Below are 19,277 nucleotides of genomic sequence, written 5' to 3'. Positions count from 1 at the left end.
ATAATCAGTGTTGTGGTCCACTACGTATCGCTCCTCCAAAAAAGTACGAACGGTTGAAGAAAATTCAGTCCTAAACCTTGTGATAATTCACTAGTTGAATCCTTCCAACTAATTGAATTGGCACAAGTACTGTACATTTAAGTCTTTATTAGTAATTTTCCCTATTAAATAATATAGCAACCAATATGGTGATGCCCTAGTGGCCACCGTTTTGAAATAGAACGGGGAGGTGGAGGGTTCAATCCCCACAACTAGTCAATACAGCCCCACAAACCAAAATTTCCAATAGGATAAATTTAGCACCCGTGGAGCGAGGGAAGTTGTCGTCCTAGCTTATTCTAATGGACTATGTCGCTCACATATGAAAAAAATGGTGCAACACATTCGATACCCCTCAAAAGCATAAGTTTCCACGTTGTTTCTAACTATTTCTAAACTATGATTGGCTCTATCCACCACATCATTCATAAAAAGAATCTATCTACATATTTATTTCTTTGAACTAGCTAGTAGGGCCGTAAGTACATAAAGAGATAATATCCACAATATCTCTTAAGTCATATATGTCACTTGGGCTAATCCCCCAAAAAACTCAAATTTTAGTTCTAATTCCAATTCAGCTCCGAATTTTTTTTTGGGAAAAATTTTCCAAAAAATCCTAAACTTATTGCACTTTTGCGAATTCAGTTTTAAACCTTTTAATTGTGCCAATTGAATTCTAAACATTTTCACTTTTTACCAATTGAGTCCATTCGCCCAATTTTGACCAAACCGCTGATGTGGACGCTAGTCATCTTATGTGGTATGACTGGTGCTTACGTGAACAAATTTTAATAATAATTTAATATTTTTTTCAAATTTTTTATTAATTTTTTATTTTTCCCTTTTTTTTCTTTTCATCACCATTTGGGCCACGTAAGACAGCCATGCGTCCACATCAGTGATTTGATCAAAATTAGTCAAATGGACTCAATTGATAAAAGTGAAAAGGTTTATGATTCAGTTGGTACAATTAAAAGGTTTAACACTGAATAATATGTTTAAGACTTTTTGGACAATTTTCCCCTTTTTATTATCTAAACAAGAAATCCCCAACTTTCATTATGGTCTCAAATTTGATTACGCGTCCAAGAATCGCCACTGACTTCTTCAAGATTATCAATATCAGGACGTTACTGTTGTTTCATATAAAGGTGAGAGTGTTGATAAAGACGTGGATTTCGATAACGAACCTCTAATTGGCCCCTATGTTGATTATTTCGAATAAACTAGTGACGAATTTTGGATGTGTGGGCAGATTTGAGACTAGATTGATAGTTTGGGCTTTTTCAAACAATAAAAAAGGTTCGGGCAAACCTAAAATTGATGATTTTTTAGGGGATTACGCCCGTGTCACTCTACCCATCACATGTTATTTTGTTTACTGCGTTGAAGAACGAGTAAAACTCGGAATTCAGCGGACCCAACCGAGACAATCATAAACAATTTAGAGAGATCGAGGAGGATGAAGTCCACCCATTCGCGACGCAGAAGGGTTTTTACCTGTTCAAATAGTGTCACAGGTTGGTAGCATAGCAATGGTCAAAGTCCTACACGGTTGGTGGCCATTAGGAAAATGCGTGCATCACTTGTGCCCCCATTCACCTATTCACCAAACCTTAGACGGACCTATCCCACTCAAAATTAGCTCCAAATTAGAAAGAAAAATCACAAAATAAAATAAAAAATCGATCTTTCCAACCAAATAAAACTGGGTCTCAAAGCTGCGTCACGAAAGCGTCACTCCTGCAAAGCAAACAAAAAGCACGCTATCATATAGCAGTTGAAGGCCAACAGGCGTGTGAGCCTGCTTGGTAGACAGATTGGGGGGGTGAAATCAAACGGAAAACACAGTTATCAAATAGCAAGTTGTAGTATCCGAACAGGAAAAACAACACAAATGTATATTTATATTTATAATTATATATATAGAGGTTGTGGTAGGTGAAGGCCGGATGGCGTCCTCTTCCATCATGACCCTGTGTCCGTCAAGGTCATTGGTAGGTGAAGTCCTACGTGGCGTGACGTCGTTGGCCGTTGTCTGAATATCACTGTTTTGTCCGAAGCCGAGTTCGTTTTTGTTCTATCTAAGCAAAATCGCTATATGTCCCAAATGACGCATGCACGCGTCATATATCCACAATGATATCTCATCTCCAAAATTGGAGAGAAAAGCTCGATGGGATTAGATTGGTTGAAACGTATTTAAATGCGGGTCTCATTGGGTCAATTCATTTTTATACGGTGACTAATGGGTCTCCACGATATTTAAGGATTGAAAGTGAATGTGTAGACAAGGATCGAGCTTATTATTTTTCAAGCTTAAATAGGAAATGGAACTGTCAAGATTGTCGGGCCAATGGGTATTTCAACAACGCTTCGTATATGCGAGCCGGATTGGATCAGAAGTAACACGATCATAATTTGAAGAGGGCAGAACTCGATTCTGATATCATATTCGAATGTCCAGCTCGCTCGGGGCGATGTGGGATCAACCTCCGATTGGGAGGGGGGGGGGGGGGCCTGGGCTTCGGTAGGTGAAATCCGACGTGGCACAGCATTGCTGGCCAAAGTCAAAACGTGACATGCACTAAATAATTCCAAAAGGGTCAAAAAAGGAAAAAAAAAAGAAAACAAGGGAAAAAATGATCTTTCTTTTTTCCCACCAAATGTCCCTCACCAACCTCCGATAGCCCCCCCTTCCTTCCACTGTTCCACGGCGTGGTAGGTGATGCCCCAAGACCCACCCAGTATTCTCTCCCCGCCCTCCAATCACAGCGCGCCACCTACGCACCCGGACAAACAGAGACACCAAAGTTTAAGGTTGCGCGACGCGTGGCGGCACCCCATTGGCCAGACCCGTGCCCCGGGGCAGCAGCTGCAGCGTATCTTCTCCCGCCCCCCCCCCCCCCGGCTGTCCCGATCGTGCCACCCGAAAAGACCGAACTGCCCCTGGCGAGTGGCGGGTGCAGGACTCCTCCACCAGCTCCCTCCTAACCCCGCACCGACTCGTGTATATTACCCGCAACCCAAGACTCAAACCAAACCCCAGGGAAGGTACAGGCGCCACCACCAAACGCTCACCTTCTCACCTCCTAATCTCTCTCCCTCCCTCTACCCCTCTCTCCCATCATCATCCTCCCCCGCCCGTCCGCCGCCGCGACGACAATGGAGGCCAAGCCGCTGGACCAGCCCCGCGAGTTCGTCTTCCGCTCGAAGCTCCCCGACATCCATATCTCCGACGACCTCACCCTCCACGGCTACTGCTTCCAGCACCTCTCCGAGTTCGCCGACCGCCCCTGCGTCATCGACGGGGCCACCGGCCGGACCTACACCTACGCCGAGGTCGAGCTCACGTCCCGCCGGGTCGCGGCGGGGCTGGACGGGCTCGGCGTCGGCAAAGGGGACGTGATCATGCTGCTCCTCCAGAACTCCCCCGAGTTCGTGTTCGCGTTCCTCGGCGCGTCCTACCGGGGCGCCGTCAGCACGACCGCGAACCCGTTCTACACCCCCGCGGAGATCGCCAAGCAGGCGTCGGCCTCCCGGGCCAAGGTGGTGGTCACGCAGGCCGCGTACGCCGAGAAGGTGAGGCCGTTCGCGGAGGAGAACGGGGTCAAGATCGTGTGCATCGACGCCGCGCTGGAGGGCTGCCTGCACTTCTCGGAGTTGATGCGGGCGGACGAGAACGCCGCCCCCGCGGTGGAGATCAGCCCCGACGACGTCCTGGCACTGCCCTACTCGTCGGGCACGACGGGGCTCCCCAAGGGGGTGATGCTCACGCACCGGGGCCAGGTGACCAGCGTGGCGCAGCAAGTTGACGGGGACAACCCGAACCTGTACTTCCACAAGGAGGACGTGATCCTGTGCGCGCTCCCCTTGTTCCACATATACTGCCTCAACTCGGTGATGTTCTGCGCGCTCCGCGTCGGCGCGGCGATCCTGATCATGCAGAAGTTCGAGATCGTGGCGCTGCTGGAGCTCGTGCAGCGGTACCGGGTGACGATCCTGCCCATCGTCCCGCCGATCGTGCTGGCGATCGCGAAGAGCGCCGAGGTGGACCGGTACGACCTGTCGTCGATCCGGACGGTCATGTCGGGCGCGGCCCCGATGGGGAAGGAGCTCGAGGACACCGTGCGAGCCAAGCTGCCGAATGCCACGCTCGGACAGGTGAAGATCCGCTCTTCCTCTTTGCTTTTAATACTCCCGACATATTACAACAGTTATGATTTATAAATGCGTGGTACGATAGCATCGTCGAACGCCGGATGAAATTGGATTTGGAACCGTAATTATCGGCCAAAATCACGCGACGTGAATAGGAAGTTTCATTTCTGAACTGGGCATACGATCCAAATACTTCAGCACCCGGTAAAGACGTGGGCTTCTAGAATTTTTTGTAGAATAGTTACTCAAAATGAGACAAGAACGTAGATTCTAATTCTTCTTTTAATTACGTGTAAGGTATATTTTTCCAACGACTGGGACAATGTTGTGACAGGGGAGGGAAGCAACTTGGTCTGACTGGTGACATGTGTGTATGACCGTGTTGATTAAGCTTTAGGAGTTAAAGACCTTCTTGTGGTTTTATGCTTATCCTCTCTTAGGTAGGACCCGTTTTAACATAAGAAGACGTTTTTACCCTAGTTAGGTGGGAAAATTTCTGCATTAAAGAGAGCCGGCCGCAATAATTTGGTTCACATACAACTTTTTTCCGGGTATCGTCCGCATCTATGTGATAGGCATGGCGGATCACGGGCACATCATATTCGATCCCGCCATAGACGCACGAATCCGAAACGGGATTTAGATCTATCCCTAGCACGATTCGAGGTTCAAAGAGGCAAACTCCATAATGTCCACAACTTAGGTGATCTACTTGTTCCAAGGGAGGAGGGGAAAGAAAATTAAGTGCTACTAAAGTCCCCACCACTAATTAGATCTTTAAATGGGTAGTCCATTGATGGCCCCTTTTAGTCACTTTTGGATTCAAAGCAGTGACATCCCCCACTTTTGGGTCAACCCTAGCTTTGTCTTCCCTCCCTGTTGCCAATTCAAGTAAATCTCCAAATGCAAGGGCAGAGATGAGCAGTGGAAAGTAACAAGGAGAGGGAAATAAATGAGACAGTTACTGCTCATTGATCACATACCAAATAAATCGGTCCATCCCCATCGTTTACCCTATTAATTACCATTCGGAAACTGCTCATTGTCGTTTTTTATATCGGTTATAAAAATGACTCGGTAGACGGAAACTAATAATGGAATATTTATCATACATTATCATCTAAACTCTGTTTGCGTACTCTTATTTCCTACGCCAACAATGCATAGAATGAAAACTTTATGAATCTTAATAGTTTTTTTTTCTAATTCTGTGATATGTGAAAAATGAGCAGGGCTATGGGATGACGGAGGCGGGCCCGGTTCTGGCGATGTGCCTGGCGTTCGCCAAGGAGCCGTTCGAGATCAAGTCGGGCGCGTGTGGGACCGTCGTGAGGAACGCCGAGATGAAGATCGTCGACCCGGAGACTGGCGCTTCGCTTCCCCGGAGCCAGGCCGGCGAGATTTGCATTAGGGGTCACCAGATCATGAAAGGTACGCATCATCACCACCACCTACCATTTCCATATACCAAGTTTCTTTCCCTCTTTTCTTGATGGTCTCGTTGAAAAAGGAATATAAAAAATGGATGAGTGGTTCGATTCTCAAGTTGACGGGTCTCGTGGTCGACAATGACTTCCTTAGGTCCTTCTTGCATGATTTCTTCGTGTTTAATCATTTTTAACAATCGGGTCTATGACTTCATGATGCGTAAGGTTTTAGGGTCTTTACCAAGAAATTATCTCCTTAGATATGACTAATCCAACTAGACCTTTCCTTATCTAGGTTCAAATGGCCACAGTCGAGCATAATCTCTTAAAGAGCACCACAAATTAGGATCACATGCTCGTGTGTTTCGATAATTACCCGGAAATTAGAGGATAGTCATATTCACCGAGGTTGATTGAGTGCTTGAGCAATCTTCCGATCCCCTATTGAAAGAGTCATTTCATGAGTAGTTTAATAGCAAAATGGTGATATTGAAAGGGTTTCAAGGACATCAAGAAGCGGCTGAAAATTCCGGCCAATATTTTCTTCTAATATATTTAATAAATGCTCTTGTAATTTTTTTTTTATTTCCCCTACCATTGCAAAATTTGACTTTTCGGAAAAAAAACGCGAATAATGGATCAGCTTGACTTGTGGCAAACGGGGGTTGGTGGGAGAGAGGATAAAGAGGGGACTGAAAAGTCCTTTTCTCTTTTGAAACCAAAGAAATTGACTTCGTAATGATGATCATCTAGAAGCCTAAAGCCACAAAGTAAAGATGTTTCAAGCGACCATCCAAATCTCAATTAACGTTTTGTTTATTGCATCACAAGGCGGATTAAAAAATTGCCGGAATTTATGATTTACCTAGTGATGTAAGAAAATGTTATTGACGATTGATTTAAAATCAATTTTGTCATGTTGGACCCACTTTTTTCTTTTCTATATCCACTAGTTAATTAGTATATAACTCAAAACAAGAAGCAATTAGTAAAGATTCGTTTTGGATTTCCTTTTCAAGTGGGTATTTATCCAGCGAGACACACAGGAAGTCATTGCATTTCTATTCATAAATGACAACATAATTGGATTATAGAAGCATAGAAAGACACTCATCGTCATTGATTGCAATAATTTCATAGATTTTGCATCAAATGAGGGCATTGGAGAGTGACTTAATCTCATATAATTTTGTACTTTCTTATTTAGTTGCATGATTTTGGAAATATTCCTCTGATTTTAACTCATGTTGTCATCATGATGTATGACCAAAAGGCTGTTCAACGATATATAACCTAAGGAATCTTGGTTTAAATTGCTTAATCTTGGTAATAAAAATGCCCCGCGACATTTTATTCATGAAAAAAGATAATTGGGTACACTCAGATTTAACCCAAGATCACTGGATGCATTATATATTCAATAAACCATGAAGAATTATATAATTATTTTTATCTTGAGCACGTTTACAAAAACACCCTCACCTCCGTCGCAGCACTAACGTGAAGAATCATTGGTGTTAGAAAAGCGTGGGGCCTTGTTGGGTCACCTGTGAATGATTTTTGGCACGTACTTTATAGCCTTGTCATTGTTGACAATGTTTCGTGGTCCGACGTCGTTTTGATTTTCTGTCTTCAGGTTATCTGAACGACCCCGAGGCGACCGCGAGAACCATAGACAAAGAAGGGTGGCTGCACACCGGCGACATAGGCTACATCGACGACGACGACGAGCTCTTTATCGTCGACCGGCTGAAGGAGCTCATCAAGTACAAGGGCTTCCAAGTCGCTCCGGCTGAGCTAGAGGCAATGCTGATTGCACACCCGAATATTTCGGACGCCGCTGTCGTTCCGTAAGTGTCCTATGCTCAACCACATGGTGTCCAATATTTTCGCAAGTTTAGTACAAAATTTTTGGGATATAAAAACATATATATATTTCTTATAAAATTTATGTTTTCTTTTTGGGAATTATCAGGATGAAGGATGAGGCTGCCAGTGAGGTTCCTGTGGCATTCGTGGTGAAATCCAATGGTTCCATAATCACTGAGGACGAAATCAAGCAATACATCTCAAAGCAGGTACATCAGATTTCTCTTTAGAAGTATCGATACTTTCACTAATTGAATTTTATTTTTGGTGAAGTTATAGATATGTCTCTTCAATTAAGACATTCACATGGGACTGAGTTAGCAATTTACTGACTATATAATTTTTTTTTTGGTCGATTTTTGACTGACTATATTAAAAAATATGTTTTTTTGGAATAATGTTCACATGCTAGATGTTAGGGCACGATGAGGTTAGCTGCTTATCGGTCAGCACTAGGTTTGATGGGACCAAACACTCATGGGGGGAAAGTTAGGTAGTTCCCCTATTTTAAATCATGATTTGCCATAAAGAAAATGCACTTTTTGAATTATTGTGGACCGTCCAAAAATTAAATACCCTGCCAACTATAATGTGTCTAGAGTGGGGGTGCATTAGATGTTGACTATTCGCCGATTGTGTAGGTTCTCCATAGCTGTCCACCAACCACCTTTCATCTAATATTCCATTTGTTACATTGATCTGTCTCCAACATGAAGGGTTGACTAACTAATGATGATAAAGTTCCAATTCCTTCTAAACACATGAAGGCTCTACACGAAGAAATAAACAAGTATTTCAATTTTTAGGGTTTTGGAGCTTGTATTTAAAATGATTAAAATTGTTCAGTACAGTTGAAGCTGATATTTAAGTATGTTGTACCATAGCTATGTTTGCATTTGCATTCCACAATACATGTTAAAATCAGGTAGAACAGTTTCGAAGATCTGGCTGCCCGTTACGGCTAGGAATCATTTTATCTGATACCTTAACAAAGCCTATTTCAACCGTTGTAAATGTTACAAGAAATCTGTATGAAATATTCTCCCGATGAAATTTTGAAGTGTTAAGAATGAAGACATGATGTTTATTGCTTTTTGGCAGGTCGTGTTTTACAAGAGACTCAAGCGGGTTTTCTTCACGGACGCAATTCCGAAGGCCCCCTCCGGCAAAATCTTGAGGAAGGACCTAAGAGCAAAGTTGGCCTCTGGTGTTTATAATTAATTTCTCAACTCCTTTTCTTTTTTCGACCATGCCCTTGTACTTTGCTTAAAGACCCGTGGTAGATGAAATGAATGGAACCTCTTAGGAGGGGCCAAAAATGGTAGGGGGGGAAAGACATATGGAAATGATTTGATTTTTCATGATATTGTAATGTATTTATTGTTTCAAGTCCGAATTAGACAAGTGCTTGAAGCTTTCTTTTCGGTTTGTTTTTTTCGTTAATGTATATTAATTGCGGACATCACAATATAGTGTACAACGTGCTTTGAGCTTGATGAATAACAAGATTGGAAGAACTTCGAAAACAAGAATGTGTCGATGTTGAGGTTCTTGGTTTTGGATTAATTGTGGGTGTCGACCCAAAGTTAGTCTCGTTTTTCAATATTTCTCCTATTATAAAAGTTTTCATGTGGAACCATTACTGGTGAAGCGTAGATAATTGAAGAAACTAGAGGAAAAAAACTTAGTCAAAAGATGATGGAAAATGTATCGACTAAGTTCACGTGTTGGATATAAGGGGACTCAAATTATCTTCGGACGAAGAGCTAAGCAGCCTTAATCGGCCCAACGAACCAAAGACAAAAATCATTTGGGCCACCAAAATTTGGAATTAAATGAATTAGGCCACAAAGATAACGAGGGCCTCTAATTTGCATTGATATGGGTGGTGGAGTGAGCTAGGACCAGTATATATAAAAACGAAATCAATTCTACTAGGTCCAAATAAAGAAATCCTATTTCACCAGAAAATGCTCCCGCGGCGAAATATAATTCACCGAAAGTCGTTCTTCGGTTCTTAATGTGAGGAGACCGGGTTCCGTGGCGACTCCGGACAGGAAACATACAGGGAGACAAGGAAAAACGGCGAACTTTTACTCCGAACTTCGAACCGGACTATATGTATAAACCGTGCCGGAATTTAATCGACGACAAAGCTTGAAAATACAGCCGCACACGTACACAAAGATGTAACGCCAGAATTTAATCGACGATGCAATACTCGGGATAGAGATACACGCCGGAATTTAATCGACGACGCGAATCGGAAAGCTAAAGCTAAGGAAAGATAAAGTGCGATACATGAAAGTAAAGATAATTGAAAGATAACATGTTGTTTGATTTTTGTTGGTGGTTCTTTCTCCTGTAGATGGCCGGTGATATTTATAATAGTCGTGTGGTAACTGCTCCTTAGCAGTTTTCAACAGTTGTGCCCATGTTCTTCCATTCTAAAAATCTTGTCTTCATGTCCATGTGATGCCATGATTCTGTTTTCAAGATAACTGTCTCACGATCTTGTTCACAAGCGATAACTTCCTCATAATCATGGTTCCAAGTAACTATTCTCGCATGTATGCTCCTTAGTGGTTTCCAACAGTTACGTTGAATCCACTACCTTGACGGTTTTCTTTTTACTCCACTACGTTGGCGGTTGCTTTGACTCCACTATGTTGACGGTTACTTCTTCTTTCTGCATCTCCAACCAGTCACAACCGTCGACTTCCTCTTAATGTCGAAAACTCTACAGTGATTTTCTGCGTAAATTCAAAACATAAAAGTTGTAGATCTATGAGTCTTCGTTCTTTTGGCTTTGGAATCAGGTCAATCCGATCTGTCTCGAAGAAGTTATGACCATTTTCCCGAGTTAGCGCAGAGCTGAAATTTGGTCGAAGTCCTCGACAAGATGAAGTCACGACCGTCGACTTCCTTTAACCTTGATGGCTTCTACAGTGATTTTCTGAGAAATCTTAAAACATAAAAGTTGTAGATCCATGAGTCTTCGTTCTTTTGGCTTTGGAATCAGGTCAATCCGATCTGTCTCGAAGAAATTATGACCATTTTCCCGAACTAGCGCAGAACTGCAATTTCGTCGAAGTATCGACAAGATGTCGAAGTCCTCGACAAGATGAAGTCACGACTGTCGACTTCCTTTAACCTTGATGGATTCTACAGTGATTTTCTGAGAAAACTCAAAACATAAAAGTTGTAAATTCATGAGTCTTCGTTCTTTTGGCTTTGGAATCAGGTCAATCCGATCTGTCTCGAAGAAGTTATGACTATTTTCCCGAACTAGCGCAGAACTGCAATTTCGTCGAAGTATCGACAAGACGTCGAAGTCCTCGACAAGATGAAGTCACGACCGTCGACTTCCTTTAACCTTGATGGCTTCTACAGTGATTTTATGAGAAAACTCAAAACATAAAAGTTGTAGATCCACAAGTCTTCGTTCTTTTGGCTTTGGAATCAGGTCAATCCGATCTGTCTCGAAGAAGTTATGACCATTTTCTCGAACTAGCACAGAACTGCAATTTCGTCGAAGTATCGACAAGATGTAGAAGTCCTCGACAAGATGAAGTCACGACCGTCGACTTCCTTTAACCTTGATGGATTCTACAGTGATTTTCTGAGAAAACTCAAAACATAAAAGTTGTAGATTCATGAGTCTTCGTTCTTTTGGCTTTAGAATCAGGTCAATCCGATCTGTCTCGAAGAAGTTATGATCATTTTCCCGAGCTAGCGCAGAATTGAAATTTCCTTGATGAAGTCGTGACCAGTCTTGTCAATAATACCTAAAAATTGGTCATTTTTTGGTGTAAATATATACACATGACACATGTGTCTGACATGTGTCCCTTATGTTGGCAACTTGATGATATTTGCTTCCACGTTACCTCAAGTCTCCGTCATGTGTCCCTTGATGATCTTTGGCACAAACGAACCATGTCGACAAGTTGGCTATTTTTTGGTGTAAACAAATCCTTAGGATTTGAAATTGATCATGCTTCTTCTGAGCTACATGGGCTCAATCTCAACTGGCAAATTAGGCTTGACTCATTTCTTTCAGGCTCTTTTTGTTTCATGAAAAATGTTTTCCAGTAAGTTCTTTTCTAGAAAAATGTCAATAATTTTCGGTGTTTGGCTGAAATCTAAAAAAGAACCACAAAATATTTTCCGTCGTTTGAAAAGGGCATGGGCACTAAGGTTTTGGGCTTCGGTTTCAATGAATTGGGGCTCTTGAGCCTGGGGATCCAGGCACGAGTCCTGAGATCCAAGCTTAGTCTTGATGGACCTGGACTCGGGCGCCAGAGACCTAGGCCTGGGCCCAACCTTGATGGACCCGAGCGTAGTCTTTGTGGACCCGAGTGCAAGTGTTGGGGACCCAAGCATGGGCATTGGGGTCCTAGGCCTCAACCTCGATGGACCTGGACTCGGGCGTGAGGGATCCGGGCACCAGGGACCAGGCACTGCCTTTGTGGACGTGGGCCTGGGCGCGGGGAATTGAGCATGAATATCAGGGTCCTGCGCTAGGCCTTTGTGGACATGACTTGGTGCCAGGGCATTAGGCATGGGCACTAAGGCCTCGAGCTTGGCCTCGATGGACCTAGGCTTAGGCACTGGAGACTCAGGCACCTACACTGAGGTCCTGGGTCCAGCCTCGATGGACTTGGGCACGAGCACTAGAGACTCGGGTTTGGGTGCTAGGGATCTGGTCATGGGCGCAGGGGCTCAAGCACGGGCACCGAGGTCGGGGGCCTGGCTCATGGATCCAGGCTTGGGCAATGAGGTCCTAGGAATGATTGTTAGAATTTTCGTGTTTAAGTGTAGAATTTCTTATCCAAGCGCCAATATCTAGTCAAAATTTAGAAAATGATTTTCAATTTTTTAAAGAGGATATCATTTTTCTAAATTTTAAGAATAGGTTTTCCATTGACTAGGAAAACATTTGCCGTTGACTCATTTTCCCAAGCAAAGCAAACGCCGGAAAATAAAGAAAATATTTTCCCAGAAAATGTTTTTCGCGAAATAAATAGAGGCTAAGTTAAAGTTTTGTGGTTACCGTGGCAAGGAAAGCTTGACGTCCCAAAATAGTTGGACCTGATAGCTCCCAAACCAAATTGATTTAACTTTCATTACCCCGTCAAGTGAATAATTGGCAATTGGCCTACCATAAGATGGCTTCCAAGTAAATTTGTATATTTTCTCAAGAAATTTCATTTTAATTTTGACCTCCAATTTCATTAATATTATATCTGGTTCACATTATAACAACTCGACATGTTCCGCGTGGGTCCAAGTCTTTAAAAGATTTACTCTAGTAACCATGTGATGTGGTAGCTATTGGGCGTCCTTACTTGTGAATAACATCAAAAGTCTTGCAGAACTGATATGCGACTTAAGGTGTGTCGCGCCGCGCTTTTTTGGGACTTTCGGGATTTACGCGCTAAGGAGGTATTTCCATGTAAAGGTCTCTCTCAGATCATACCTCACGTGACAGCGGATGGTAATTTCCTATTTGATCTATGTTTTCGATTTTGGAGTCGCCACTAGTCATTATTGGTAGGTTGACTAGAAATTTAATCGGGGTATGGGAGAAATACCACGATTCTACGAACCAGATATTCTGAGTACGGGAACTTGGTTACGCTAATGATCCCAAATTGAGATCCCTAACGCCCTTTCGGTACCTAAGAACGATACGATGTCTAACGTGTCACACAAGTTTCCGTGGCTTACTCACTAATTCTATTCATTCTAATTGCGGGGAAAAATCAATCAAGAATTAAACGCGCAATCAAAGCCAATCAAACCAAACAATCCTAAATTGTCTCTAAAAATGAAATCCAATCAAAACATCCAAACCCTAATGAACCTCTAAAGGCTTGTTAATTTCATGATTTGTGTCTTTTTATGGTTTTAGGGTTTTTTAGGGGTTATAACTCCTGAATTTGAGATTTTCTAAAAATGCCACTTGGGCACTTCAAAAAATTCAAATTTCACTTTTTAAGGTTGGCCACAGTATTTTTGAATCATTCTGTGAATTTTTGAAATTTTTTTTTTCGGAAATTGAATTTCTGATAATTTCATTAACCAAGAATTGATTTTTATGATTTTCTGAAATTTTTTATGAATTTTCGAATTTTCTAATTTTTTTTTATAGATTTTCTGAATTTTTCACATTTTTTATTTGTATTTTCTGGAATTTCTTGATTTTTCTAAAAAAAATTTCTGAAAATTTCTAATTTTTGCAATTTTTATGAACTTTTTCGAATTTCTGAAGATTTTTTTATTTTTTCTGATTTTTTTTGAATTTTCTAAATTTTCTATTTTTTTAAACTTTTTTGAATTTTATTATTTTTTGAATTTTTTATTATTTTCCAGCCAAGAAACGAACCGGACCGGTCCGGTTCAACCCGGTTGGGCTTGGCCGAACAGGGTCTCACCGGCGCCGGTCGCCGGTCGTCTTCTCCGGCGAGCACGACGCCGAAACGGCGCCGTTTCGCCCCCCTGTTCATTGGGGCATTTCGCCGAACAGGTGGTAGGCGCAATTCCAAGTCTAATGTGTTCAAGGTCGTCTGTTCGGATTGAACTCCGACGAGCTTCCGACGACCTTTTGATCATCATTTTGAGTTATACTCCAACCCTACATCATCTACTTATTATCTAGCCTTCTAAGTTCGTCGCCGGAGCACCGCCGGCTAGCAAAAACTGGATTCAAAAACCTTAACTTGCAACCTATTCTAACATAGCTATCCAAGCTCTCAAATCACAACACAGAACGCCCTAGCCGTCTAAATCGGTCAAAATAAGTTCCAAATCATCAATCAAAGTCAAGAAACACTAACTTGGGATGGCCTGTGGCCACGGCAATTCTCCGGCGAGGATCTCGGAACTCCGGCGAAGAGTTTCAATGGTGGATTGATTCGGTTTATGCATATTTTCAATAAAAAAATGCAAACAAACAACACAAATGTGATGAGAAACGTATTCTAAACATCTAGGAATTCAAAATCTCAAGGAAGATTGCACGATCAACAAAGTTGAGTTCAATCATGTTTTCTGGAATTTTTGCTAAACTGTGAGTGCGGATGATCTTTACCTGTTTTGTTTGATGATTAAATGATATCTCTGGGCTGATCGGAGTCTTCAAATATGTTCCCTGACACTTGTACTTTGAACTGATGATCTCAGATTAGCTTGAACATCTCTGGATGTGCTGGCCGAGCTGAAGTTTCAGGCTATGGCAATCAGTTGCTCGCTGGTCGTCTCACGTGAGGAGGTTCACCACTTGAGCCGATTTGCCGGTGCTTTTCGGCCGGAAAAGCGCCGATCGCTCGGTTCAGGGAGCCTCAACTCACGTCGTTCGCTCTCTCTCCCCTTCTCGCGATCGTCCTCTCTCTTCTCTCTCTTTGTGGCATTTTTTCGAACACCTCCTCTTTGCGATAAGTTTTTCTTGTTTTTTCTTGATCGATTTTCCCGCCCAAAGATCGTTACCACCGACTTAGAATCAGTTGTAACGATTCTCTGGCGCCAGCTGGAGATTCTCCAGCTGGCCAAGTCGATTTGCATGTGCTAGATTGATCGGGGAAGATTAACGAAGACACAGGTTTGAGTTAGAATTTTCTGGGTTTTATCACGTTTTGGGGCGAACCGGGTGAAGAAGAAGGGTAGCCGGATCGGGTCGGGTCAACCCAATTGACTCGGCATGCCCGATTTTGACCAAAAATTCAAATTAAGCCCGATTTTGATCAAATTTTCAGAATTAAATCCCAAAATTGAATTCCTCATAACATTCTGAACCCAAATATGTGATTTTCCCCAATTTTTGACAAAATCATGTCCTAGATTTTTAACTTTTTGTAATCGGGTTATTGGGATTTTGTTCAATTCGATGTCCTAATGACCTGATTAGGCAAAATTGATGACAAAATTGAATTACCCACATCAGATTAACCCTAGAAAATGATGGTCTTATGGTTCGACAATTTCGAATTGGACACGATTCTCAATTTGGGTTCAAAATTCATAATTTTCAATTGAATTTTGGGGTTTTTCTGATTTCTTTGTTAAATTGTGCAATTGGACCAACTATTGTGTAATTCAAGGTCCCAGAATCATTTGTTGTGAAGACACTATGACTTAAAAATGACTAGAAAAGATTTAATTGCGTTTTTTGTTCAATTCGGGTTTGATTTTGCCCAATTGGGAAAGAGACATTCCTGATTGAGATTTTTCAAAATTGATGATGTACTAATGAAATTGAATTTAAAAGAAGACTACTAACTATTTTTATGGAATTTTATAATTCCATTTGCTATTTTTCTTGATTTTCTCACTCATTTTGACTAAAAGAAATTAAAGAAAAATGCAGAAAAATGCTAAAAAATTTATTTTTGGTCTAGAATAGGTTTCTAGGCTTGGCCAAGATTCCTAATCCTAATTTTGAGATTTTTTAAAATATAAAAAAAAATGAGCTAAAAATCAGGTGTCGACAAGGTGTCACAAATTCCCACACTTAAACGATGTCCTCAAATTCAACCAAAAAAAAAAAACAATGTCCTCAACAGTTTTAACCTTTGCCATTTAGCAAAACTCTACCTATTGAATATGTGGTTTGGTTCATTCGTGCCCCCTCTACTATCCTAGAAACTTGCTAGGAGCTTATCCTTGTCTCAGCCCTCTCAACTCAAAGATCATTCCTCGCCATTCTCCCATCGCATATGGGCCAAGTCTGTCCATGAAGTGCATGTCTGTTAGAAAGGATCCCGCTCTGTACAATTTATAATGACTCTACTCATTTCACGTGGCCAAATCTCCCAAAAAAACTACTTTGAGTAAAGGTTGTGATCATTCAGGAGGGATGGTTTCTTATGAATCAATAAATAGGACCTAAACCCGATCGTTGCTATTACATATCACGCACAACGTCCATATGCGAAAGTTAGTTCCTAGGTAAGCAATGAATTGGGTCGATTGTGAATAAAAGTTCTACTCATATATTGATAAAAAAATAAAAATAAAGTGCAAGCAATGTACATGAAGAACGCTACCAATTTATGAAGGTTTGAGTAGTTGAACTACCTTAAAATGCTTTGTAATGACACCTTTTGCAAGACGATAGAATTTATTGGTTTGAGATGGACCACCCTAAAAATAAGAAAAACAAATTACATGGTCCGCGCTTTACGCAAACAGATTTGGATATATGAACTTTAACCTATGTTGGGCATATATAGATATTCTTACATGTCACTGTTTTTTTTTGTTGGGCATATATATGTGGTCACTTGTGTAATCATAGGAATGTTGTCACATACGTCATTTCTATCAAATTTCGGACCTATAGATACCATAGGCATGTTGTCACATATGTCATTTCTATCAAATTTGTGTTGGACCTCTGTGTGCGTGTGTGTGTACACATAAATAGAAAAAGGAAAAAAATTGTAAAGTTAATCATACAAAAAGTGGCATGAAAATTTGAACTTAAAATTTAGTTACAATCAAAAAATGATAGAAAAATTAGAAAAGAAGGATTACTATTAGCATACTTGAGAATTTAATTTAATTTTTATTTTATAGAATTTGGATACTGTCATATTATTTAAATACAATTTTTGTTCAATTTTTCAATGGCTAATCTAAAACTCAAAAAGCGGCATGGAAATTTGAACTTAAAATTTACTAGCAATCTAAATATGATAGAAAAATTAGAAAAGAAGAGTTACTATTAGCATACTAGGAAATTCAATTTAATTTTTATTATAGAGAATGTGGATACTGTCATATTATTTAAATGCAATTTTCGTTTAATTTTTCAATGGCTTTTATTTTAAAATCAAGTGGATTTGTTTATTCATTTCAATGTAAATCATCAACTATTTTATTTTTTATTACCGTATATCCTTTACTTTGTTATGCTTCACTTTATTTTCGGATTGAGTGGATTTCTTCATCCAGTAAAATTTTCTCGTAAAATATAATATATTTCGTTTTACTTTAAGTTCAATTTATTTGAGTAATCTTACTATCATGAGTTAACATCAAAATAATAAGCATTTTCAAAATTTTTAAAAAAAAGTTTCAAATTGGGTAATTTTACTATCAAGAGAATCTATCCAATTTTTTTTATAGAAGAGACAAAAGTTGACGAATAACATATCAAGAAGTTAAATTTTATTGTTCGAATGTAGAAGATGTGGCAAAAAAATGCCATGTCTCTTGTCATGCGACATCACATAGGCAAAGTGAAGTGCTACATGATGAGTCCATGAATAATCATTCTCTCAGTTTCGGCATTTACTATATATAATATAGATACGAAAAAAAGAACAAAAATTAGTCCTACACTACTTTTATCGTGCTCTATCTGTGCAACCATCGACGACTCATCTTTGACAAGGTTAGTAAGTGGCACTCACTGGTGGTGACACCCAGTGGCACTTGTTAAGATGATATAGACTATATGAGGACACTTGTGCAACATATTTAATAAGAAAAGTTCTAATTTGTTAGGAAAATCTTTTATGTTGTTTTAAAGATGACAACATAATCAGAGGTTACTAATGCGTGTATTGATTGAGTAGAACCGGGTAGAGATGCACAACCCAATACGCAAATAATGTCCTAACAAGATCGTCTAAAGGCTAGGTAAGCTCTACCTCTATCAAGTGTGAACAAGGTATTGGACATTGAGGTGTCTACAAGGTAGATGGACCCGAGTAGAAGGTGAACAAGCATAAAATGACGAGTTCAATAAAACTTGGAAGGGGCGTGAAAATGTGTATAATTGGGTAGAGCCAATGTTGTGCTTGGAGGGACAAGAAGATAGAAACTCGAGTGAAATTGATATGATGAATACTTTGCTGCTATCGAAGGCATCATTAGTATAAAGTGGAAAGACGGCTAGAAGTTGGATGAACCTTGATAAAGGGTGAGCAAGTCGGGAAAAATGGGGAGTTCGTGAGGATTTGAAGGTACCATGATAAGGTAATTAGCTAATTGAAGTTTTGATCACTAATATACTTAGGAAGGCCAATGGATCATAGTTCGTAAGTCAAATTCTAGCAGGCAACTTTGATAGACTCGTTGGATTGTTGATAAAGGTAGCTCCCTATATCAACTGTGCTGGAAATGCTTATCACGTGGATAAGAAGACCCATATATTCTTTTGACTTAATCTGTAGGTCAAAAGGGTTTAAGATGTGATACCCTGGATTTAACTCACTCAAGGTATTGTTCGCTTTGGCCGGTCCCATACTGAGCTTCACGGTTTTGTCATTTGGCGTATAGGCATGCACTTTCACAGAATGTCACCCATCCTGCTAGTGTTCTAGCCTAGGCTCGCTTAACTTTCGAATTCCAAAGCAAAGCTTGCCGTTATGTCAAAATGCGCCTCCATGAGTTAATTTCAGTTTTCACATATACATTTCAGGATCACTCTCCCCTAGTCGGTACACAGTTCGATTCATTCTTGCCCCCTTCGCCATCCTAGAAGCCTGCCAGGAGCTGCTCCTTGTCCAGGCCCTCTAGCTCCGGCGACCACTCCTCACCCTCGTCAAACTGGGTTGTACAGGCCCACCAGCTTCTGCATGGTTCGTCCCCGAACCATACACCTACTAGAGGGGGTCTCGCTCTGATACCATATTGTGACACCCTGGATTTAACTTACTCGAGGTATTGTTCGCTTTGGCCTATCCCATACTGAGCCTCACGGTTTTATCCTTTGGCATACAGGCAGACACTTTCTCAGAAGGTCATCCATCTTGGTAGTGCTCTAGC

At 41.1% G+C, this 19,277-nt stretch overlaps 1 protein-coding gene across 1 annotated transcript; it reads left to right on the top strand.

The window, feature by feature from the left end:
- Positions 1–3,159: 3,159 nt before the first annotated feature.
- LOC115679337 (4-coumarate--CoA ligase 2-like) lies at positions 3,160–8,903 on the top strand. Its single transcript, XM_030602932.2, has 5 exons — positions 3,160–4,206; positions 5,436–5,634; positions 7,267–7,480; positions 7,606–7,708; positions 8,601–8,903. The coding sequence occupies exons 1-5, from the start codon at positions 3,208–3,210 to the stop codon at positions 8,718–8,720; spliced, it is 1,635 nt and encodes a 544-aa protein (XP_030458792.1). The 5' UTR covers positions 3,160–3,207; the 3' UTR covers positions 8,721–8,903.
- The last annotated feature ends 10,374 nt before the right edge of the window (positions 8,904–19,277 follow it).

This window comes from Syzygium oleosum, unplaced genomic scaffold (assembly GCF_021117445.2).
Source record: "Syzygium oleosum isolate NSW1041296 unplaced genomic scaffold, Sole_v2.1 Sole_v2.04, whole genome shotgun sequence".
Lineage (NCBI taxonomy): Eukaryota > Viridiplantae > Streptophyta > Magnoliopsida > Myrtales > Myrtaceae > Syzygium > Syzygium oleosum.
The sequence above is the reverse complement of the archived record's forward strand: the minus strand, read 5'-3'. Positions and strand labels throughout refer to the sequence as shown.